The sequence below is a fragment of the Echiichthys vipera genome (assembly GCF_963691815.1).
Source record: "Echiichthys vipera genome assembly, chromosome: 18".
NCBI classification, from domain to species: Eukaryota; Metazoa; Chordata; class Actinopteri; order Perciformes; family Trachinidae; genus Echiichthys; species Echiichthys vipera.
In genome coordinates, this window is record NC_139843.1 from 4,122,650 (window position 1) to 4,149,263 (window position 26,614).

A 26,614-nucleotide genomic window follows, 5' to 3' on the forward strand; every position below is an offset into this window, starting at 1 on the left:
GGCTGCAGTTTTTAACAAAAATGAATTTGTGCATAAGCTTCGATTTAACTACTTCACTGAAACCTCAGCGTGAGCTCACACTTTATCAAACTAAAGGTTATTTTATGGACACTTGAACCTATTTCACATCTATAATACCAGGAAGATTAGCTCGACTCTAACGGCAGCAGCATTGAGGCCTCCTGACTGTAACTAACATGATGACACACACACACATGCACACGCACACACACTTTGCATGCATTTCTTTTGAATTTATCTCAAGTATTTTATTTGTTCAGCATTGTCTTTGAATGACTCTTTATACTTGCAGACTACACACACACACACACACACACACACACACACACACACACACACACACACACACACACCCATCCGTTACAGCCTCTGTGTTTGTTGTGAGTGTGAGATTATTCGATTATTATTACTACTGAATATTGTTGTCTAACCTAATTTAAATGTGAACCTCTCCTTTTTATTTTCTGTCAGGTGGTGCGTGCTGTTTGTTAATAATATAACAACAACATGACGCACTAAAACTCGATGTGTGAATGCATTTCAGGTGTTATTACATGCAAATTGTTCATTAAAATAGGAGTTTACTTCAGGAATGTGAAGCTTTTAATACATTTCTTAAACACTATTTATCGTGGTCTAGACCTAGTTTATATAAAGTGTCTTGACATAACTTTTGTTATGATTTGGCACTATAAATAAAGTGGAACTACTAGTTTTTCAAGCATGTCAATGTCCAATATTTAAATAATGCAGTTTAAATATATAAAGGACATTGTTTGGTTGAGTCTGTTAAATAAACTCAGTTTTGAAATGTCACATGTCTGAGCACCGACTGCCAAGCCAAACTTCCTGTACCCTCTTATGTCGTCTACATTTTCGTCTGCAGCGAGAAGAGACTTTTAGGACGCAGCACATCGACTGAACATGCTTACATATTTAAGAATACACACAGCAGTTATTTTTGTGAAGTTAAGCTCATTCTCAGCAACATTAAAGTGTTTTAAAATCATGCAAATTAAAGAAAACTCCTTAACTATCCCAACAAACCACATCTCCCCACATCCACATTCATGTGCATCACAAGCTCTAAATGTAAAACCAATAAAGAAAGATGACAATCATCATTTTTTCTTTAAAGAAGCCAGTTCATACATGATTTCAGTGCATGTTCCAGTTTATTTATTTGAATATTTACAGACAGAGAGAGAGAGAGAAAGAAAAAGTGACTCTTTATAAACCTCTGTTGTTGCTTTCTTTTTGTTTGTCACACTCGTAAAAGTCCTTGAATGCCAACAGGTGATGCAGTTGTCGGTGTTGTTGTTGTACCACCGCACAGTGTTGTGGAGCAAACATTACTTCTCATTAGTGTTGTGGAGAGTTCATTAGTGCTGAGGTCTGCATGTGCGCTTAGTGTTACCCAGGAGAGCAACCTGACTCGCAGAGAGGAGCTGTACAAAGATGAGAAAACTGTGACTCTTTGTTGGACCTAGCCGTTTGCCTCCTGAGTAAATCTGAGGGAATTTTTGAGTGAAATTTCATGATAAAGACATTTAAATCTAACAATGACGGATCTTTTTTTGCTGGGTTTGTCTCTGTTAATCTCCTGAGTAAACCAAGGACACAGGTTGCTGCGAGGACACACACACAAAAAAAGAAATCGGATGAGATCTTGACAGTCGGTGGTCACGAAAAGGAAAATCTAAAACCTGAACTAATCTTTATCTGATGGACCTCAGCACAAGCTCGAACCTGCAGATATGTTGTGGCAAAAACATCAGTGTGCATCACATTGTGAGCTCATACGGGGCGTGATCACTCTGCATCGCTGCTGCTGCTGCTGCTGCTGCTGCTGCTGCTGCTGCTGCTGCTGCTGCTGCCGGCCAACAGGTTGTGGTTTTGCGCACATCCCAGCATCATAAACCACAACGCAGCAGCACCCCACACACTGACATGACCAAGAAACACGCTAACCATGTCCTCTGTTTAGCAAAATACAGGAAATAATTTGTCGTCTTTGGTTGTGAGCCAACGTAGGTCCTCTGATTCAGGGGAAAAAAAGTACATATATTTTGTGAAACCACCGCGCCTTTACATTTCCTGCAGGCAAATTACACAGAACGTAAAGTTTCTGAATGCAGTTTAACTATCTGTAGTTCATGATGCAACATTACACCATCGTCTGCAAAGAGATGCACATTTCCACTGTTGTGCTTCTTTCTTTCAGTTGCTGCATGACTAGAAAAATATCAATCGTTTCTTTTATAATGACTGAAACTTTCGGACAAGAAGAACAAAACATAATTTTCCTTTAAACCTTGTGTACTTGTGATCCGGATCATATGTTGTCACATTGTTGTGACAAAGCCTGAAAGTGCTCACTGTCGCACATCCCACAGCTGAAAACAACAGGTTTTTATCTGAAAGGCTGTACTGTAGGTGGATATTAGTTGACTAAAGGACATACCACTACCTAGTGAGTAAAAGAGAAAAGGTGTAGGGTAGTACTTGTGTTTATAACTCGCATATATTTCATACGTACTGTGGTGGTGGTGGTGGTATATACTGATTTACAGACACTCCAATTTGAAGTTGTTGAGTAATAGAGTACACGTTGCATTAGCCTTACACACTTGCAAAATACCTGTCTGTACACAACTTTAAATATATATTTTTTTTTTTACATAGAGTGATATAGGAACGTACATATAGTATAGAATACTTGGGAGTCATTGAAGCTCGAGTTTGACGGTTGAGCGTCTCTGTAATAACCTAGAGTTTCTCATGTACACTTCAGGATGTCGTTGTTTTTAAGGATCCTTCCAGTTTGGTTCTATCACTCACAATCATCACCAAGTGAATTGCTTAAATCTTTGAGCTAAAACAAGTTTGATGGGACAAAACCCAGCAGTCAGCACATGAGCCGATTGTTTAACCAGATCAAGTTAAAATAAGAAACGGTGCAAGAAATTAGAAAATCAAAATCCTGCTAAGTATTTTTTTTGTTTGTTTTTCAGATTATTTGAACGTCACCTTATTTCTTGTGAATTTCTGAATAGTTTTTTCAGGGCTTCCCCACAGGACGTGGTGGGTGGAGGTGGTAGGTGCATTTCCCATTTGTAAAACTCAGAAGGTTTTTCTTTAAATCCCAATATTGCAACATAAGTTTCGATTGGTAGCTGCAACAAGCGATCAATGTATGATGAAAGTATGATACTGAGCTAAAATCTATGTGATCAATTTAGTCACTGGGCTCATTCATAACTGCCATAACATATAAGTCATATTCACATTACTATAGATATTATTATAGTTACAGGAAGTGTGTCTGTCTCTGTCTTTGTGTCTGTCTTTGTCTCTCTCTGTCCATCTGTCCTTCTTTTCTCTCTCTCTCTCTCCTTCTCTCTCTCTCTCCGGTACAGACAGATGTGCGTCCTCCACAGAGCTGGGTCTGTCTGACGTTCCTGTCTGTTATAGTGAAGGTTTTCAACGCCACCGTACTCTACGGGGAATTGTTGGGTCTCTGTAAATCATAAATAAGTCATAGAGTGTGGTCTTTACCTACTCTGTAAAGTGTCCTGAGAGAACTTTTGTTATGTTTTGGCACTATAAATAACATTGAATTGAATTGAATTGAGTTCCTTAAATATGAGGCCTCTTACTTTTCTACTTTAAATAGAAGAAGAATAGAAGAATCATTTCTTCTGAAGTTAGTTTTCATTTCAGGCGAGGCTAAGTGATGATGACGTTACACTGCAGGAAACCAAAATGAAACCGTTTCTCATTTAAAATGCTAAAAATTCTTGCACCGAATTCAACTTGGGTGAATTTGGACCTGACTTTTGAAAGGACCAGAAAGCCAGAGAATCCAAAAATGGAAAAAGCTATGAGAGTTTAGTAGCAGCACTGCACAACTCACTTTAATTTAACGTTTTACTGTTGGAGTGAAAACTGCTGTAATACTTTTAAGGAAGTGTGGACCTGCTGTCCTGTTGGTGACCGAGCTGAACTAATGAGCTTCATGATGAGCACTTTATGATCTTTTACGCTTTGTAATAACTTATTCAGTGAACATCATGTCAGGTCGAGTTTAGTTAGACACAAAAAACACTTAAGTTAGGAAAAAGATCAGGATTAAACAGGCTGTTGGACTAATGGGCGTTTGGTCAAATGGGACATTTTTAATCAACGTGACAAACAACAACAAAATACTACTGGGTGGACGACTGGCAGTTGATTTGAACTGCAGAGATGTGTGAAATCGCCAAACTTGTTATTTTTCTGTTGTCATTTTCAGTTGGAAATTTAAATAACACTGTGGTGAAACATATCTGATGTTGTTTCTGTGTTTTTTGTTCTTAAAATTAGCTTAATTAGGTCTCTAAACTCACATTAAAGTGTTGCTATTAATGAGATATGAAAGCATCACACATGCATTTTAGATGAATGATGTGAGAGTATATCCAGTCGTCCCTCGCTCGGGTTTCCTCAGCACTGTTGAATTAGATGTCTGGAGCGCTGTGTTTTCTACCTGGACGTTACTGTAAACAAACATTATGACGCCAAAGCGTGGCGCTGTAGTTACCGGGCCTGCTCCGTAGCGTGTTAGCAGTTAGCTGCTTTTTCTTAAAATTGTAAGTGCTCTCCCAGATTTCAGCAATCAACAAGGTGAGTACAATGTCATCATAACTAACAGAACCAGTGTCTGAATTGACTAAAATAAGGTCCAACTGCACTGGTATTCCTTGGAAAACTCCCTTTTACTTTAAACCAGTGGTGTCAAACTCAAATTCACAGTGGGCCAAATTTAAAAACTGGGACAAAGTTTCGGGCCGAACTCAATATTTACTAAAAAAACAACAAAAAAGGCTGCAAATGTGCATGTTTCCCTTCTCTCCAGATGTGTAATAAACCTTTCCAGTGCAGGTCCTTGTTCTTGTCCTGGTGTTTCGTCTTATCTCTGCAGACGAGACAACAGCGCTTAACCTTCAGACACAGATCATCTGCCTCCCACCGCTGCTGAAAACTCCTGTCCTCCATCTTTCTTTGGGTCGTTTTTGGGGAGGGGTGGATTCAGTGTGTCTGCAGAGACTGGTAGCATGGATGCTCATGATTGTTAACAGAAAAGTAGACGTGCATGTGCTTTATACTCGCGGGCCAGCTCTCACAGAACCTTGATATGATCTTGCGGGCCAAATATAATTACACCACGGGCCAGATTTGGCCCACAGGCCTGAGTTTGACACCCCTGCTTAAACCTTTCTTATAGGAAGTTGGCTCCAGAGCTTGTAGGGATTCAGTGTGTTGCTCAAGAGTACTTCAGTGTGGTAAGAATCATGCCCTACATCATCCTGCTGCCACAATCACTGCCCAATGTGCTGTAATCTACTGCGTTTAATCTCAACCAGTGTGGATGCATGGGTGGTTGTGTAGGGACATCCCCAACGTGAGAAACTGCACATGGAACCGAAAGCCTCAGATCGGCTGACATCAGTGTAACTTTGTTATTTGTTTTTTCTCTTGTTGTTTTTTTTCAAAAAGAACTTCGAGCAGATCTCGAGTAAAGATTCCACTTCTGATAAAAACTGAACCCATGTATCAAAAGAAGAGTATTGTCATTTTGCTGAAACCCTGCAGAGAACTTTGCTGATAATTAGGAGATGAGAGTTTCTGGTACCAGATCTCCCAGATAGAAATACAGTTCACTTTAAAAAGTCTTCCACTTTCTCCGCAGAGCGTGTCAGAAGTCTCGATCTCATGCAGCCGCCTGTGTGTCTTCTCTTTTCTTGTTTTTGTTGGGCGGTCTGGGCAGTGGTGACATCAAACTGGGTGTGAAGGCCGGATCTTCAGAAAGACCGAGGAGCATCCCGGTCGTTACTTTCAAAGTCTTTGTACAGAAATTGAACCCCAACGCGATGGGATTTTGACCTTTTGACTCCTCTATATACAGCAGTGTGCAAGCACATGGGAGAAGCACCGACACGAGACATGTGGCGCGTTAACATTTGCAAAAATATATCTCCATATTTTTTTTGCCTTATTGATATAAATAGTAAATTATACATGGAAAATATACAGTATACGGGACTGGAAACGGATACATCGTAAAGGCTATGCCAACTTAAAGTGCTAAGTTGTTGTTTTTTTTTAAACAAGCCACAAGCATAAAAGTCTATTCTGACTAAAGCTTCCCCTCCATCGTAGAGAAGACACATGCCCCGCCCTGCAGGGCATCATCATAAAACCGCTGATCCACACACACTTTCACATTCATGTTCCCCAGCTTGATTTATCAGTTGATGAAAAGTGAGACTGGAATGTTTTATACTTTCTTTACTGCCATTTTTTGTGTGAAGTGAAAGTGAACTGGCATCACCCCCGATATTCCTTCACAGTGTTTTCTCTTGCATCAAAAAACTCTTCACTCTTACGACTCATCATCGCACAAACATCGGTCAGATCGTTTAATAAGCCAGCTTCTACCGCGTCACTTACTGCACAGAAACCTCCGCAACATACACTGTAGTACGTGTGTGTGTGTGTGTGTGAGAGATAGAAAATCCAAGCAGGTGTACAGTATTTAAAGCTAAGTGGTGAGAGTAGATAGTCTGTCAAAAAAAAGCCCCCAAAAAGACACCTCAGATCTCCCTGATCATTTACGGACACTTTTTGTCATGCAGAGCCCCCTGAACCTGCCGGCGTGCCTCTCGTAACCCATCTTTGGCTTACTTTGCAAAATCAAAGTGTACGACACGGTGAAGCGAAGAACAACCTGAAACTGTCTGAAAACCGCACAACAAGACTCATAACAAAACAGCAGCAACCAGAGCCAGTGATCACACAGGCAGAGCTGTCTGAACTGAAGGGCCATCAGTGAAGGACTCTGCATGCGGACATGGAGGGACCCGTGTTGAAGTGCTTCCCAAATATAACGGGGGCCCCCCGCGCCCATTTTTGCATCACACACATAGCTAACTGGTGATTCTACGTCTTGACTTTTCCAGGGTCTGCCGATCCTGTTACATAATCTATAAGAGGAGAGCGCAGATGTGTGCAGGCTTGTTGCCATGGCAATCAGATCTTGCTGTTCTCCAGGTGGGAGTCAATGTGCTTGATGAGGGCATCGTCAGGGTAACCGATGGGGAATATGAGCTGGCAGAGAGGGCAGCTCCGCATGTCGCTCTCCTCGGTTTCCATCCAGAGCTGCAGGGAAACACACACACACACAAACACACACACACACACACACACACACACACACACACACACACACACACACACACACACACACACACACACACACACACACACACACACACACACACACACACACACACACACACACACACAGGATGAGACAATCTTCATCTTCACTGGTTGTGTTAGTCAGTGTGTGGGAGGCAGCACAATGACATTACTACTTGGCGGGTGATCACTTACAGACTTACACAACATGGTTTTGCAATGAGAAAATAGACTGAACCGTAGTAAATCCAGGTGGAAACCGTCATCCAAGCACCGATTCATTATGTAATCCACTTCAGTTTAGAAGGAAGACTAATTAAAGGAACAATTCAACATCACGGGATGAATTATGGAGATGTGGAAAGTGTTTTCTGGTCCGTCATCAAAGCGACAAAATTAGTCAGGGCCTTCCGCTACTGTTGAAATAAGGCGTTTCCTTAATGATCAAGCTTAAAGTTATGGTTTGGTGAGATTTTGCTGCAAAAATATCTTCATTAGAATAAGATAAATAGCATACTTGCATTTCAAAGTCCATCCATCAGGCTGTGCTCATTCACTGTTCATACTTATACCTTTGAAAAGTAATGCACTATAATTCGATTATAAAGAGCCAGGCCTCTAAAGCTCTTTTATTAACATGAGTCGGAGATATTCCTTGGTAAACACAGATGATCCATACATCCTGTTCTTCTGTGTCTCTGGGTCTAGCATGGTTCACCAGATATGTTTGCAAAGTACATTTGCAGTGCATCGTCATGGTGTTACCAAACCTTACAACCTGACTTTGAACTGTTTCTTGGCATTTAGTCTTTAAGGTTTAGATCTGAGTCATGAGTTGTTTATTTTCACTTTGGGCAAAGCTGCTTCCCCTTTATGCTAAGCTAGGCTAAACACACCATCGATATCAAACTTCTCATCTCCCAGAGAGGAAGCAAATAACTGTATTTCTGTTTGGTAATTACATTAAAGGAACTAGAAAGATGTGATAAAGACATATGGGTGTATGAGTGTGACATTCGGTTTTCTGTGAACCAGCTCAGAACCCTCACTGTAACTATAGTTGTGATAAAGTGACACACAACACCTAAAATGTTTCACTGCTTCAACTTCACAGTATCCAAAGCACTCAAACATGTTTAGCTTAGACTCACGTTGATTGAAGGCCAGGACTGAGCGTGCTCTGCTGACATGTACCCCGGCTGCGGGTGGCAGCTCAGGGTGTTGGACCTCTGAGGGATGGGGAAGACTGAGCAGGACGCCGGGCCCCTCATGACGCCACTGGACACTGCAGAAGACAGCACGCCCAGTGTCCGCGGTGGGCTGATGGGATGCGGGCAGGTCCACTCCTCCTCATCTTCAGAGGACTGTGGGGGCTGTGGGGCTGGGGTGGAAGGAGGAGGGGGCTCAAAATGCAGGTGGGCCACCTCAGACAGTGGGAATGGCATCTCTCTTGAGTGGCGCATGGAGCTCTCCCCGAGGCCCCCGTCTCCTCCTGCACCACCTTGATGGTGAGACGGGGAGCCTCTGTGCTGCAGTCCACCGTGAGGAGAGCCCACATGCTGGGGCTGCTGTTTTACGTAGCTCTCGATGTAGGGTCGAGGCTTGGGCAGAGTGGAGACAGGGTCCAGGGAGAACCGCGGCGGGCACTGGTAAGCGGAGGGGTCCGCAACCTCGGAGTAACTGCGACGGCCCTGGAAGCTGGCCCTCAGGTGCTGGCTCGGGGGCCGGCAGGAGTAAGAGGCCGGTCCATCGTTGACGTCCAGCAGGGGGGAGCGGCGGTGCATGTCTGGGGAGAGGCGCTGCAGTACCGGGGAGCGTCTCTGTGGGATTGGAGAGTGGTGTGGTGGAGGCGGGACCGGAGAGTGGCGCTGTGAGATGGGCGAGTGGCGCTGAGGCACAGGAGAGTGGCGCTGGTGGTGGATGGGAGAGTGACGCTGGACTGAGGGGAGAGAAACGAACACGTAAAAACACATTTAAAAAAACAAAACAACAACCTGTTACTACACTGTGTCCAACAGTATGTGGAAACATTTGTCTTGTGCATGTGAGTTTATGCACTTTTGCTTTGGGGCTGTTCATCATGGTTTGGGCTTTACATCCTTTAATTCTGACGGACAGTTTGTGTTTGGTCTTTTCCAGGCACAGAGACAGAACCATTTAACGGTTTTCCCAGTTTGGTGTGGAAGATCCGGCCTGGCCTGCACATGAACTCGATGCTAACTGCTAGACTAGTGCTCTTGTGGCTGAATGGAAGCAAATCCATACAAAGTCTTACCAGACAAGATGTTATATCAGCTCACTAAGGCTCATGATTTTGGATCAGATGTAATGTTCAGGTGTCCACATACTTTTGGCCATGATGGGAGACATCTATAACACTTTTTGCACTGGAACAGCAAATTAACATGCATTATATTGCACAACATTAACATAATTTTCTTCCGAATAAACCTTCCTGCAGACGCTGCATCAGGATATTCAGTTAATAGAAATGCACATTATGTTCCTCTATGTATTCATAAAAAGATACAGATCTGTACAGTTGTACAGTTTCGTGTAATCACAAGATATGTCGATGACTCAGTCACCACTTCAGCTCCACTTCCCATATCAAAGAGCAAATCATTTATGGCCGGTTGGTTGAGTTGTTGAAAGGGAGGGGGTTGTTTGTGCTCTGAAAGCACTTTCGGAGACTCCGAACGAGGTGGAAACAGTCAAATGGGACTCTTCTGTTCACGCGTACTCTTGCAGTATAACACCCAGGAGAGCGTTTATGGCTCCACATAAATTCCCACTTCTCTGACTATTTCAACAATTCACGAAGCACATTTGTTTTGTTTGTTAAAGACGGCCGAGAGGCAATCGTATCACTTCCACCATGCTGTAACTAATTAAGCACAAGTGCTGCTCAAGACACATTTTCTCCGTTAATGTGACAGAAAAGTCAAACGTAGTTCTGTGTTATTCGTTGATTTATGCGACATCATTTTCCAGTTTGTGTTATCTACGAGCTCAGATTGGACAAAGCATGTGGAGGCTCCGGTCTGCAGTTCTGTAAGTAGTAGATGCACAGTCGTGAGACGCTAGCTGTGTGTGTGTGTGTGTGCACGTGTGTGTGTGTGACTGAGTGCAGGCAGGGAAAGGTGTTGCTACTGTTTAGCACTTTTAAGTTGGACTCTACAACGTGTCTATTAGTTTCTATCTTTACTTTTTAGTGTGAAAAAAACAAATCACAGCCACTTGTGGAAGCCTTCTTTACAGTCATGTATTAATAGTCATTTATTTAAACGATATTTCATTTTTTAAAAGTACCAGCATCAAGAGAGATGTATTGCATACACATGTGGTTGTCAATTAAAATCCTCTTCCAGCAAGTAACTCAGTTGTGGGATGTAACTTAACCATACAGTACACATTTGAGGGACTTTTCATGCTACTACCAAACATACTGAGCTCGTACTAACATATACAGCAGTTCAAATTATATGAATGCTGTAGCACAACTGTACTTGGACAGCAATAATAATTCAATAATATACCTAGAAGGGCACCCGGACAGCACTTACCTCCGCAAAGGATTGCCCTATTTCACAAAATGTTAATGCTGTGTGAATTTTATCAGTCGGGAACTCATTTTTCCGATTATTCCGACTCTCCATAAATGCAGCACAAATGCCCTATCTGGGAATGTTAGAAGAAGAATTACTTTATTAATCCCACAACGGGAAATTAGATTTTTTTTACTCTATTATTATTCATGTTACACACACACAGGCCCAAAATACACACACATACACACACACACATGCAGGACCTATATACATGAAATTAATGGAGAGAGCGAGGGGGCTGCCAGTGGAGCGGCGCCCAGAACAGTTGGGGGTTCTGTGCCCTCAACAGCCCCTCGGCAGTGCCCAGGAGATGAACTGGCACCTCTCTCCAGCCACCAGTCCACGTGGCTGGAGAGAGGTGCACGTCCGGATTGGCTCAAGTTACACCCTTGGCTCAGGTTACACCCTTCTACCAAGTTTCATGATAATTGGCACAGTAGTTTTGACAAAATCCTGCAGACACACAGACAAACTAAGCCGTATATGTACTTTAAATCATGTACTTTCTTTTTTAATGCAGGACTTTTATTTACAGTGTGGTGTTGCTACTTTTACTCAAGTAAAGGAACTAAATACTTCCTCCATGCAAATGCGGGATTCCCATATAATATTCAGTGTTTTCCATGCTAACCTGGACTAGCCTGCTCCTGCGACGCCTTCCTCAGGATCTCCGTCTGCTTGGAGCTCAGCGCCTGGAGCCGCCCCAGCTCCTCCGTTAACTCTGTGTAGGCCAGAGCCAAATTCACCCTGGAGGAGGGAGGAACGGAGGCAGTTATGTAATTATCATAATAACTGTCATTACAGAATTGTATCACTGCTGGTGGAATGTCAGTGTCGTCAGTGGATCTTTGGATCATTGTAAGATGTGTGAAACGTTGATCTGAATGAACTCTGCAGCAACGACGCCGTCCCACGGATCAGGCTGGCTAATTGGGAGGCTTATAAAGGCTTATATTTTTAGAGTGCAAGTCACGGCGCATAATTCAGGAAAATTCACACCATCTCATGCAAGATGTGACGACTCTCTCCGGGGCCGTGCTGATGGAGCAACTATTTCAAGAAGGGTAAACAAGGACGGTTGCCTCGCATGCCTCTGTGCCTTTTAACCATGGCAACGAGCTGACTTTGAGTCGTCTCATTAGCTCGAAAATGATCCGAGTCCCGCAGTATGAATTACTGTCAGGCGAGCATTATGCAAGAAGATCAACAGAACAATCTGTTTACATATTTAAGCATCTACTTGATAGCTTAGATGAGATAAAGAGCGGTTTGCATGTGGTTAAAAGCAGAGAGGCTCGTTCAGAAAGTATAGTAGTTAGTCACTGCTGTCCTCAGATCTGATAACGCACGGCTTATCTCAGAGGTCTAACCAATTTTCTATAAACTCCCCAGTCTTGACCTGAAAATCACTCATCCCTGCACTGACAGCGGTAGATTAGAGTGTTAATTGCAAGATTGGCGAGACGTGAAAGCCCTGAAATCTAACGTGAAATCTGCTGAGATAATCAGTTTTTATCCTGACAGTGTGAGTCGTTCTCTTGTATCCAGACCGGCGTTTCAAAGGTTTGATTCCCTTTATAAATGCAATAACAAATGTGACGTTGACAAACATCCACAGGAAATTAGATTTCCATCATGCATTTAAAACTTTTATGTTCTGCACTGCCTTTAACTGAACCTTAAAGGGATAGTTCTAATTTTATTTCATGTGAAGTGTGGTTATATGAGGGACTTCTCCATAGTCAGTGTGTTACGACAGTAGATGACGGTCTGCACACCTCCAGTCTGGAGAAGCAGGAGGACAGAAACGTGCTGCGGTGGACGGGGGCAGCAGCTAAACGTATCCTAGGCACCTTTAAAAAACAGACATCAGTTTAAGTGTATGACTGTTTTTCGCTGATTGACCTTGCCGTCAGACAGCTGTGTTTAAGTTTACGTGGGGGGAACTAAAGCTGTTCTACGCTCTCTTCTAAGTCACCAGACTCCATTGACAATAATAGAAATTTTATCTCACAGAAAACAGGGATTTCTGATCTACCGCGGCCTCGATTGGATAGTTTGTTTGTGTTAGTGTGTGACTTTGGTGATTTAGAGTGTTAGGAACTAACGAGGCAGCGGGAGACCAGAAACTCCTCCGTCCTGTGAGGTAAAATGACAGTTTTTGACAATGGAGTCTGGTGGTTTTGAAGAGAGCTTAAACAAACAACTTAAACAGGGCTGTCTGACAGCAAGGGGAATATTAAAAATATAGTGTACATTTAAACTGATATTGATTTAATTGTAGGGGACTAAAATAAGTTTAGCTGCTGCTCTCGTCCACGGCCAAATTTGGGGTGTGTCAACCATCTCCTGTAGGTAACACACAGACTGCATGTATAAGTATATATATAGTAAGTACTTCATACACTATCTAGCCCTCGTATCCTGTATTTGTCTCTGTTCAAGTTTCTATTCTTTTAAATTGCACTCTAACGATTTTAATGCTGTTTTTCTTTTCTTTTTAAACAAAATGAAAAAGCAGTGACGCAGCTTTAAATTGCCTTAGTGTGAAATAAAAAACTAAAAAATGCTCATGAGGGCAAAAACGTTCACGGTAAACAGAAAAAGACACCGGATGTTTAGACGTGGCTCTGGCGCCAGCTTGTTGCCAGGCTCAGATCTGATAAAACATCTGCGGATACCCAAACTTAACCTCGTGATTCGGTCAGAATCTGCCTGCACTCATTCCTTCATGGTTCATAGATTGTGGCAGATAAGTTTAGATGCATAAGTAAGTATAGATGTAAACTTCCACTGCAGCACCAGCACCAAAAACAAGAACAACAGTCATGTCTTCTGCCTACACAGCAAATAAAACTGTCAAATTACAAGTATGTTCCTGAGCACACCCGCGCACCAACTTAATTGAGTCTACCCACTTCTGTGTGTGTGTGTGTGTGTGTGTGTGTGTGTGTGTGTGTGTGTGTGTGTGTGTGTGTGTGTGTGTGTGTGTGTGTGTGTGTGTGTGTGTGTGTGTGTGTGTGTGTGTGTGTGTGTGTGTGTGTGTGTGTGTGTGTGTGTGTGTGTGTGTGTGTGTGTGTGTGTGTGTGTGTGTGTGTGTGTGTGTGTGCTTGTGTGTGTGTGTGTGTGTGTGTGTGAGCTTGCAACTTGTGTATGTCTTCTACACTTGACAGCATTATTTTTCTTTTTTTTTGCATCTCTGTACATTTTTATCCGCGCTGAAAAACATGCTTGGTGTGTATTTTTCAGACATTTTTAAACCCCTTGACACACAGCGACCACTTCCTCATTTATCTTTTAAAATAAAGTCAGGATGAGGCTGAAAAAATAAGTCAGAACTTCCACTCGTTGGATGGCTTCTTTTGCAAGTAGCCCACCTAGTTTTTCCACCAACTCTGCTGTGACTCAGACACGTGGGGGGGGGGATACGAGACCCCTTTCATCCCCCACCTTTACACCAAACAGCATCCCACTTTGCGCTAAAAGCCGGCGGTGCTGATGTTGAAATGATTCAGGGTCATTTGAAATCTCCTGCAAACATACTTTTAGTACATACGGAAATAATCGTGAGGCTATACTTACTGGCACGGTGGGTGGAGCATGTAGTATAATATTGATATGGCACAAAAAATGTCATTTATCCACTTCCTTTCATCACTCCTCTGAGCTCCAGCTCCGCTTTGACTTCTGTCTTTCTTTCTGAACGCAGGTGTGTACGCTGAGTTTCTCGTCAGTATATATTTATGCACTTCTTCCTTTTCACACCATCTCACTTTCCAATTTTACCGGTGTGTCTCGAGTGTGTCAGAGCAGAGGGCCCGAGTCGGTCAGGGTGCAACACTTCTCGCTCATGTCACGTTCCAGTGCAGTAAAAAACAGACGTGTGATCAACCTTTAACAGGCTTTCTCAACTACAGAGAGCTTTTGAAATCAGCTCCAGTTCTTTTGTTGTTCTCTCTTGCATGGTTAAAAATACTTTACAGCATGCGTCTGTTTTTTGTTTCCTTTTTGTTTGCTTGTGCGTGTGCGACTGTGCGAACATACTGTGCAATGTACAGTACAGTGCGTGGGAGGGGTGTGATGGTGCAGATGCAAGATTAGTGCCACTGAATCGATCAGGTGTGTGTGTGCGTGTGTGTGTGTGTGTGTGTGTGTGTGTGTGTGTGTGTGTGTGTGTGTGTGTGTGTGTGTGTGTGTGTGTGTGTGTGTGTGTGTGTGTGTGTGTGTGTGTGAAGAGAGTGTGGGAAGAAAATCTGACCTCTGATCTGATGTTTCAAAGAAACACTGCAGCTGCCTGCGGGATCGGAGCTCCTCTTTGTTGGCTATAATACTCAGAGGGGGGCTAACAGTTGACTTCACAGGGGTCAGCGGGATGTGGTGATCACAGATGTATTATGAACTTCTCAGTGTGAGGTTGTGTACAAACAGCAGGTAAACAAAAGTTTTAATGCACTGGTCCCTTCTGAGATCTTGGACTATTTGTCTTCCTCAGCATGTCTTCATTCAAACTTGAGCAGGAATGTAGTAAAGACCAACTTAAAGTGAAACAATCAGGGTCTTTTTCAGCAAATACACTCATCAAATAAGCCATCGAGACAGTTTTTTCCGTGTTTAACGGAGAAATCTGGTACAGTCGCTAACAGCCGGACGTGGCTAACAGTGATTAGCTCGGGTCTTTTTTAACCACTAATGCTGCTGAAAATAACAGCAAACCTCTGCAGCAGCATGAGAAGAGTCCCTACACACAACACAAAGCACCAATGGGCTCCTTCCTTTGGGGTTGACTTTGGTAATCCACTGTAATGGACTTTACTATGAGAGGAGCTGGTACAGGGGCCAGTAGGTAAGTCTTTAAAACACTCTTTTAATAAACTCTGGGTTCACTAACTACGCTGTTGCTGCTTTGAAATCCAATTCAGCAGCACTTGACATTCAGCAAATTATGCAGTATTATAAAATGTATAAATCAGGCTACGAATGATATATAACTGTTTTTTCCTTATGTTTATTCTTGTTTATTGTTGGCAGTATTTTCTGATAAAAAAAAAGAGATATCTCTAAAAACCTTTGATGCTCATATGTCAACGAAATGAAACAATAATTGTGAACCTGGCTTTTTCTGGAAATGCACGTAAGCTCATATTTCATACGAGAACGCTTCATTTACATATTTAAACATAACATTTCAGAAAACTTGTATTTATAACTTTTATTGAACTTGTAAAAATATGTTTCTCAATGTAAGTAACAACTGTGGAGGTGTCCTGCTGATATCTGTGAGTTCATGTGTTTACCTTGTTCACCTGTAGCGTTGCCTTTGAAAGAAATGAACAAAGTGGCTCTTGGTCTTCGCTGCCCCCGGCCTCACGGAGGGGCAGGTGTTAAATGGTGGGGGCTTTTCACACTCCCACAAAGCACTGAGGTGTCAAACAGTCACACTGAGTCTCAGTGCAAACATTCAGTGGGTTGAACGTTACTTTAAAGTGTTATTTGGGGGCTAAATATCAATAAAAATATGTTTTAAACATGGATTTTCCAAAGCTCCACTCTGTGGTTTTCTCATTTTAAGGCAGGATTAAGTTTTTCTAAACATGTCATTGCTTTGTTATTTCCTCTGAATGTCGTGATTTATTGGAAACATCTCTCACTTTCTGAAAGCTGCAGAGGGATTAGTCAGTCGCTGTATACTGACGGAGAGGAGGGGGGGATGTGTGTGTGTGTGCTGGCAGGTGGATGCCAGTGTCGACAGCAGCGTGGCTTGTGGTTAGTGAAGGCAACCCCGCTTACGTATTAGTAGGTTATGATTATAATCCACAAATGTCACGAAAAATAGATGACAAACATAACAAAAACAAGGATATTTGGTGACTCACAGAAGGTAAAAAAATCAATGTGTTGTTTCATGAACCCATTCATTCAATTGCAACCTTTTCAGTGAGTTGGAGAAGCTTTAAAAGTGTCACAGTGTAACTCATCTACTGACAAAAAGCCTCCGTTTCAAACGGCACAGATTTCCCCTCGACAGACTCTGACAGGGCTGACGGTTATTAGGGCAAAGGTGACGTGTGTCATCTGCTCCACAGCCGGTGGTGGAATATAGTTGACTGTACTTTTTAGAAGTATTTCTATTTCATGCAGCTCAATGTCAGAGTTTAATATTGTTCTTTTTAAAGCAGTTTTTTCCCGGTATATCAAGAAATCAATAATCCGTTAAAGTGTACGCTATATTTAGAATATTTCAGCTCCCCATCAGACAGCCCTTCCCTTTAGCACTGACACTTTCTTATCCCTAAGCATAAGTGCAACTGTTCTGCGCACTGTATTGAGCCTTAGACAAGCTGTTTGCAGGGGTGCCCCGGATCAGAAAGAGGGCCCCCAAGGTCCTACACACTTTAAACTACAGCAGTGCACAAAGTTTGCAATGACAGTAGGAGACCTGACCTCCCTAAGGAAGCCCCACCTGACTGTACCCACTCCCACTGCAAGTTGTTTTGTTTGTTTGTCACTCCCATGTAACTGAAATGCATGATTCAGTTTACAAACAGTGATAAACGCTGGTTTGAGGGCCCCCTGTGAATTTTTGCCCTGGGCCCCAACAGACACTAGAATCGCCTCTGGCTGTTTGAATCTGTTTGATTTTCCGCGCTTTATGGAACAAATAAATATAAGAAAATAAAATGAAACAATGAAAAGTCATTCACTGTGGAGACGAGAGGACCCCTTCCATCCTCTGGTCCCTGCGTTTGAGTCGCCTCCCTCAGGACGCAGAGAAGGGACAACCTGTGTACCCAAAGCTGTTCAGCATCCTCCACCACCCTGTTCATGACCCACATCTACCCACAATGCACCTGAAACCATATTATTTTACTGTATATATGCTGCATTGATGCTTGCATCATTTTTTAGTCTGTACAGTTATTTGCTTCTTTTGTATCGTGTGCACAACTACCCTATGTGCCCTTGAATTGCCCCAAATACAACTTTTTAATTTAATTAATTAAGTACACATAAGAACAACTTCTGCAGAGAGATGAAAATATCCTAAATATAGCGTATACGTTTAAACTGAAATTTATTTTTTTAGGTGTCTAAAATACGGTATGATGCTGCCTCCTTTTCTTAGCTTCTGTGTCAGTACATGCTAACTGTCATCTACTGCAGGTAACACACTGACGACATACTGTACGTACCTCATACAACCACACTTCAAAATAGCCTCTTGATCAGCAGTGAATTGCATCGTCACAAAGCTGAAACGAGCCTGTTTTTCTGTTTTTCACCGTAAAAATGAAACTTTGTAGAGATCGGTGGCTCTCACAGGACAGCGACACTTCAAACACATGGTGATCTTATAGATTACGACGCATTGCTGCGGATTAAACTACCAAACGCGACGCAAAGGAGTTCAAATGAGCACGACCTTAAACATCTACAGCAGGAAAGTGCAGCGTTCACATTAATGCAGCAGAGCTCTAGAATGGTAAAACTGCACAAGGACTACTTTTACTTTAAGTACATTTTGAGGAGACATATTTTAACTAAGTGAGGTTTTGTACGCAGAGTTTAACTCACAGTGGATATCTTTTCTTCCACCACTGTCCACACAGCACATGCAGAAATATTCCATATCAATCTGTGCAGTTTACACTAAATGAGCCCAATTACAAGAAAAAGCACCAGGAAACTTGGTGAAGGCATCGTAGGTTTGTTCAGTGGGAGTGAGTAGTGATATTGTTGAGTAAAACCAAAAGGTGACCGAGGTGTGGAAAAAGCTTCCACCACACACTCGGCACAAACTCAGCCACACCGGTGACTTTCAGTTTGTTCCCCATCAAATCGAAACACTTCTGGGGTTTCACTGTGTGGGAGTTTGCCCGACCTGCTGTGGTTTTTGTTTTTTTTAACCCCTTCTTCTTTCTTTTTTATACCTGTAACAGGTAGTCGTCGTGCGTGGGGCAGTTTGAGCATTAAAATAAACTGCTTTGTTTCCTCTCCAGCTTCACACATTTCTTTCATTGGCAGCTACAAAGACATGAGTGGAAACACAGCAGCTCGAATGCTCTCATTTGGTCTTTTATTGTGGTTTCAGGAGAGACGATGCAAAGATACACTTAAGGCCTTAATGTCTCAGTTTAATCTAGTTCTTTAATCTTGCTTTATTTCACCGTTTATTACTTTTATTTTCGCTTTCAAATCATCTATCTCACGTGCATTGGTGTTTAACCGTTAATTACTTTGTGTTTCTTGTTCCTTTTCTTTTTTTTTGTGGTCTCTTTTATATCACTTCAGTCTGATCAGTCAACTGTGAAGCACTTTGAGCTACACTAACCCGTGTTAAAGGTGCTGTACACATGAAGTTTGATTGATTGATAGACTAGGAAATGGGATGAAAGGTGTGCTAACGCTGCCCCCTACTGCTCAGTCTGACAAGTGTTTAAAACAGCAGTGTTACAGTTCAATGCACACATCGTGGAGTGTATGAGTAAATGCAGCTTTCATGCACAAAGACTAACACTCCTTTTTGTAAATGTTGCGCTTGAACCCAGGTAGCCGGTGAGCTTGTCTAGTTCCTAACGAGGCCCCTGGAGGTCGGCCGGAGCAGATCACAGCAGGGCAGTAAAGATACAGATGAGCGACGGGCCTCTTTGTGCTCTTTCTGTTCTCTGTTGTTTCCGTAGATGATGCTCCTCAATAAATATGTCTCTCCCTCCCTCCCTCCCTCCCTCTCTCCCTCCCTGTGCCCAGAGATCGGCTGTGGTCACTTACTGCTCATCTCCCACCTTCTTTATCCACTCCACATCACACTGCTTGCACGGAGAAGTCATTTCCTGCCGAAGTAGAGCGTGAAATTAGATTAGCATGCAGGTGCTGGTGGAATATTGGACAAAATCTGACAGCAGGAGGAGCCCATCGAGGCTATGTGTTTGCAGGAAAAGAGGGTGAAAACATGTCCTAGTAACTGATACTTATAATTTAAAGCTCTGTGTGTTTGTATGTGCAACTGTGGACATTTGTTATGGCTGTACAGTAGGTGAAGTCATCCAAGAAGCCCAAATATAGATAGAAAGCTGTCTTTTTTAGTGATAAAAAAAGGTTGTTACCACTCTCATGTATGGCGGCCCCAAAGTGCAAATCACAACAGCAAGTGACTAAACACAAAACACAACGACATTAGCTTCTACCGGAAATGGTAGGGCCTATGTGTCAGAGGTTCCTCCTGAGTAGACAGACACAGTCTGACTCATAAAATGTTGCTGGAAAAACCCCAAAAATGATTACAAAGAGATGCTTAATGACCACAAGCATGCACAGAACTATCAAGAATGACCACAAAGCGACAAATAATGACTAAAGGGATGCAAAACAGCCACAAAGAGATGCTAAATGACTGAAAATAGGCACAAAATGACCAGAGATGCTAGATGAAAATCAACCACATGGACCACAGAGAGAAATAAAACGATGACATAGAAACCTAAAAGGTCTAAAAATAGATGCAAAACCAGCACAAAAAGATGCAAAATGTCTGAAAATGGAGACAAAACCACCACAGAAAGATGCAAAATGACTAAACATAGATGCAACACAATCACAGACATACAAGTTCTAGGCATGACTATAAAATGACTGAAAGTCGACTCTTTGAATTTAGGTGTCTTGTTCCTATGTAGACAGAGTGGGGGGCCTCTTACGTGTCTGTGCCCAGGGGCCTTTTGGCTCAGAATACGTCCGTGCATTTGATCAGAGCCATGCTAGCTGTTTCCCCCTGATTCCAGTCTCTGTGCTAAGCTAAGCTAACAGGCTACCGGCTGCATATTAAATGCACAAACATGAGAGTGGTATCGATGTTCCTGTCTAACTCACTAACTATTCCTTTACTTAAATAATAAGTGCAGTGCTAATGGAGAAACCTGCAGATGCATGTGTCCTGGGTAGAGCCGGACTCTGCTGTGTTGGGATCCTTAGTCCCCACCCAGCTGAACGCCTACAGCCTGACACTAAACTGGCAAGGTCAGGATTTGTGTCCCACTGGAGCCAGAGATATATTTTCACCCCTGGTGTTTTTAAAGCTGTTGGAACGACTCTGTTCATCATGTCGGACATGTTTTGGTTGTTGGATGACAATCCACTGTAGCTATGAGCAGACAAATGCCAACGTTCCACTTTACATTTACAATTCTCTCAATACTTCAACACAATTGAGCAAATGCATCGCAAGAAAGTGTTGTGGTCAACCTCCTTCTTGACCTTCTTTGACCCTGTTCTTTACATCATTTCAAATGTCCAGGGGTTGTTGACACCACTATCTGACTAAAAAACAAACTGACCCTGTCCCTCTGGCTGTTGTGCAGCATCCTCATGTCCTCCTTGAGCCTCTCACACTCCCCCTTCAGCTCCTCTTCCCTCTGACACGCCCCCTGGGCCTCGTGCCGCGCCCCCTCGAGCTCCGCCTCCAGCCGCTGCAGCTTCAGGTCGGACAGGGCGTCCAGGCTGCGGGAGCTCTGAAGGGTCAGAGTCGGACAGTCCAGCACTGAGAGGGAAGAGAGAGAGAAAATGTAGACGTGAGGTGACGTGAAGCACGTCATTGTTGGGGGTTTTCGCCCTCACTCATGCAGCGTTCTTTTGTCTACGGTTGTTGTATGAAAGAGCAGGAGAGCTGACTTCTTCTTTTTCTTCTTCCAAGGGCAGCAGCGTCTTTCAGTGTTGTACCTGGCTGATGTGATCTGTGTGGGCATGTTAGTGATTCAGCTCCGCTCACACAGACTTAGTCCTTGAGCCACTGAAACACTGAGACACTGTAACAGCACTTCATCCTTTATACCCCCGCTCCTCCGGCCTCCTCATGTGTGCAGTCAGAGGTGTACGCTGTGTGATCAACAATACAACTAATCAAGAATACAACCTTGCAGACTCTGACTCCTCACACACAAACTAAGGAGAGAAAACAAAGCATAAACACCCTTTTCTAACCATTTAATCGAGTTTGATGCTGAACTCTTCATCACAATATACGATCAGTAAAGTATGGAAGCTGCTTTATAACAGTAAAAGAAAAGGATTCAAGCTGAATTTGTGATTGAAAAAAGATCCTGTGAGTCCTAATGAGCAACTTTCTCAAAAATAACGGCTTAATATATCAAAATAATGACTCATTATGATAAATAAGACATTCGTTTGACAAATCTTCTCATTATTTTGAGATACTAAGTCATTATTTTGATATATTTAGTCATTATTTTCATATATTTAGTCATTATTTCCATATGTTATGTCATTATTTTGATATATTAAGTCATTATTTTGATAAATTTAGTCATTATTTTGATATATTAAGTCATTATTTAGATAAACTAAGTCATTATTTTGATATGTTAAGTCATTATTTTGATATATTTAGTCATTATTTTGAGATACTTAGTCATTATTTTGATATACTAAGTCATTATTTACATGTTTAGTCATTATTTTGATATATTTAGTCATTATTTTGATATATTAAGTCATTTTTTGATATATTTAGTCATTATTTTGATATATTAAGTCATTATTTACATGTTTAGTCATTATTTTGATATATTTAGTCATTATTTTGATATATTAAGTCATTATTTTGATAAATTTAGTCATTATTTTGATATATTAAGTCATTATTTAGATAAACTAAGTCATTATTTTGATATGTTAAGTCATTATTTTGATATATTTAGTCATTATTTTGAGATACTTAGTCATTATTTTGATATACTAAGTCATTATTTACATGTTTAGTCATTATTTTTGATATATTTAGTCATTATTTTGATATATTAAGTCATTTTTTGATATATTTAGTCATTATTTTGATATATTAAGTCATTATTTTGATATATTAAGTCATTATTTAGATAAACTAAGTCATTATTTTGATATGTTAAGTCATTATTTTGATATATTTAGTCATTATTTTGAGATACTTAGTCATTATTTTGATATATTAAGTCATTATTTACATGTTTAGTCATTATTTTGATATATTTAGTCATTATTTTGATATATTAAGTCATTTTTTGATATATTTAGTCATTATTTTGATATATTTAGTCATTATTTTGATATACTAAGTCATAATTTTGATATACTGAGTCATTATTTTGATATACTAAGTCATAATTTTGATATACTAAGTCATTATTTTGATATACTAAGTCATAATTTTGATATACTAAGTCATTATTTTGATATACTAAGTCATTATTTTGATATATTAAGTCAATATTTTCATATGTTAAGTCAATATTTTGATATATTAAGTCATTATTTTGATATACTAAGTCATTATTTTAATATACTAAGTCATTATTTTGATATACCAAGTCATTATTTTGATATATTAAGTCATTATTTTGATAAACTAAATCATTATTTTGAGATACAATATAAAAGTTTCTCACTATAATGACTTATATGATCTTTTCCATCCCGTTGGCAGAAAGGGGCGTTCTCAGTAGAGGCATCTGTTGAGGTGGCGGTGACGCATTCTTCCAGGTTTCTATCACCGCCCACGTCAATGAAGAGGACAGAGTTTAGCATCGATGCACTCCACAACAGCTAGAGTTTAACTGGATCTCTCCTGCACGAGGGAGTCTGCTCACTCAGAGAGGCTTTATAATCCAAAAACATAAGTGATTTAACGTTTAATGACGATGCTTTTCTCTCATAAATGCAGTGAAATCAATGCAGTGACCCGCCTCGTTTAAAGCGGCTGATACAGGAATGAATTTGCATCGTAATAAGTCAAATTCAAGTCAAAGTCGCAGGTTTTTTGAGCATTTGGGTGATAAAGAGTAATTACACTAGCGATCACTGGGCTGTAACAGATGGAGGCAAAAGGCTGAATAATACGGATAAATCCTCAGATTTACAGCGGGCACACACAAATGTTTGGAAGTTCAATCCCCAGCAGACTTTGAATTGATTCTGTTTTTCTGCGACTGTAACTTTGGTAGTTGGAGCAAAATGTCCAAGCTTGGTTTTCTCCGACAGGCTGAAGATTCAACTGACATCAATGAAAACCACTGTTGGATTTGATGTGACAGAGATAACTGTGGTCAAAGCTGGTGGATAAAGTAATGTTGTTTTCTCACTGAGCTAGTTTTACAGTAACTGTCAACAGAGTTAGGGAATAAACAGAAAATACTGACCCAAACAACCTCCTGAAATCTGTATTTTACATTACATATATGTATTTATTAATAGATATAGTATAACTTAGGGATGGGATGTTATCAAATTCTCATGCTACGATTATTGTGGCCAAAATGATCACCCTAACTTTCCTGATGTTATTATTATGGCTTTGATTTATATAGCGCCCTTGTCAGTGCTCAAGGCGCTTCACAGAGTCCAGGTTCCATTCATTCACACAGACATGGTGGTAGTAAACTACGGTAGATCTACGCCCTGCGTGAGAGTTTACGGTCACTCACTGTGTGCGTCCGGGCCGGCGTGCAGCTGCAGGTACTGCATGTCTTTGCTGTGCAGCTGCAGGTTCAGTTTCTGCAGGGAGTTTGCGTTTGCGTATAAGTCACAGCTGACGGAAGCGTGGCGGCCAATCAGCGCCTACGACCCCTTCGACCCTTTCGACCCCTTCGACCACCTCCTTCAAACATACAGCAGTCATACACATTCACACGAGCAAGCTGGGTGAAGTGAAGGACCATGACACAAGTAAGGCAGGGATCGAACCACCAACCCTTCGGACAGTGGCCGACTCGCTCTACCAAACTGAGCCACAGTCGCCCTGTAAGCTGAAGTAAGCTGCTACTGCTGTGCTGAATATCTAAGAGATAATAGCAGGAATTAATAGAATAGAGTAGAAATACTTAATTGATCCCAAACTGGGAAATTGCAATGATGGACAACGTGGAATCTGTTAATTCCCAATAACGGACACCTCACAGCGTATTATCCTACATATAACATGGTCACCTGTTATATTTTCATGCATTTTGCACTGAAAACCTTATTTCTGCAGCCAATAACAATCAAGTTTACACTGAGAACATGTTTTTTTCTACCAGGTGAGCTACTGGGTGCCCCCACCCACACCATGGTACAAAGTAAAATGACTGCACACTTCGATGAGCTTGGATGTAAACGAACCCAAGAACCTGAACAGTAAACGATATATTGCAGATTTTTTGATATTAATCGTTAAAGTAACTTTTCATGCAAATATGGCTGAAAAATGCTGTTTTCAGCCTCTGACATCCTCTCAAATATCTGCATCTTCTGTTTTTCTTTGTTTCACATCATATTAAACAGAACATCTTTGTGTTTTGGACAAAATAATACATTTAAAGAATCACTTTAAAACTGGAACGGACATTTTAAGACCAAACAACCAATGAATTGACAAGGAAAACAGTTGTTAGTTGCAGCTCTAATTTCACAGCTTTGTCATAGAAGACTGAAAAAGTTGACATCTGTTCATTTAAGTGAAGACTTTTAACATTTAACGTAATAAACCCCAAGAAACTAACAGAAAAACAATAAGTGAATCACACTGATACAGTAATTAAGTTATCCGGTGCTCTCTGAAAATGCTGACATCCCATCAGCACGTGTTTGCACCTCAGATCTACGCCCTGCGTGAGAGTTTACGGTCACTCACTGTGTGCGTCCGGGCCGGCGTGCAGCTGCAGGTACTGCATGTCTTTGCTGTGCAGCTGCAGGTTCAGTTTCTGCAGGGAGTTGTCCCTCTGCCTCAGAGCTGACTCCAGGCCCAGGATCCGCTCCACGTGCTTCTCCACCAGGCTGGTCTGTAATCACACACATGCTGCATGCTTTATATGAATCCACCAAACATGTGCATGATTAAAACAACGCTGACAGAGGTTATATGGCGTACATTCTTACGGCACTAGGTTTAATGTATGTACAGGTGTGTTTTAGCACCGTTGTGACGAAAAGAGAGCTGAGCCGGAAGGCAAAGCTCTCGATCTACCGGTCAATCTTCGTTCCTACCCTCACCTGTGGTCATGAAAACTGGGTCAGGACCCAAAGAACGAGGTCGCGGGTACAAGCGTCTGAAATGTGTTTCCTCAGGAGGGGGCTGGAGTCTCCCTTAGAGAGAGGGGGAGAAGTTCAGCATCTGTGAGGAACTCGGAGTAGATCCGCTGCTCCTTTGTGTTGAAAGGAGCCAGTTGAGGTGGTTCAGGATCATCTGGTAAGGATGAACCCTGGGCGCCTCCCTAGGGAGGTGTTCCAGGCACGTCCAGCTGGGAGGAGGCCTCGGGGAAGACCCAGGACCAGGTGGAGAGATTATATCTCCACACTGGCCTGGGAACGCCTCAGGATCCCCCAGTTAGAGCTGGTTAATGTGGCCCGGGAAAGGGAAGTTTGGGGTCCCCTGCTAAAGCTGCTGCCCCCCTGCGACCCGAGAAAGTGTGTGAGAAAGTACACACACACTAATCGATGAGTTAGATTAGTGAGTGAGTGCACTGCTGGAAGGTTAAAGGTCAATGAGGCCCAGCAGGTGCTCACAGCCGTATGAACCGTCGTTGCCACACACTTCTGGTGACATTGACACTCAGTTCCAACGTCTTTGGCGCAGCTCATCCCGTAATCACTCTGCTCTTTGTAAAACTGCTGAGGCTGCGCGGCATGAGCTGCTCGATGCACTTCACTCTTCATATGAGAGGGTTTATTATCACAGAGGAGATCTGGGAAAGAGCAGCCGGCCAATCTGTGCAGTTGGA

The 26,614-nt window shown here is 41.9% G+C and overlaps 1 protein-coding gene across 1 annotated transcript in view; it reads right to left on the reverse strand.

Moving 5' to 3' along the window:
- Nucleotides 1-7,092: 7,092 nt before the first annotated feature.
- Nucleotides 7,093-26,614, reverse strand: part of tbkbp1 (TBK1 binding protein 1) — a gene marked incomplete at both ends in the record, with an annotated part of 30,408 nt that continues 10,886 nt past the window's right edge. The window contains 6 exons of the mRNA XM_083933415.1: nucleotides 7,093-7,221; nucleotides 8,415-9,202; nucleotides 11,506-11,621; nucleotides 19,641-19,702; nucleotides 21,203-21,405; nucleotides 25,528-25,675. Coding sequence (XP_083789541.1) covers nucleotides 7,093-7,221; nucleotides 8,415-9,202; nucleotides 11,506-11,621; nucleotides 19,641-19,702; nucleotides 21,203-21,405; nucleotides 25,528-25,675 — 1,446 coding nt within the window. The remainder of the gene's footprint in view (nucleotides 7,222-8,414; nucleotides 9,203-11,505; nucleotides 11,622-19,640; nucleotides 19,703-21,202; nucleotides 21,406-25,527; nucleotides 25,676-26,614) is intronic.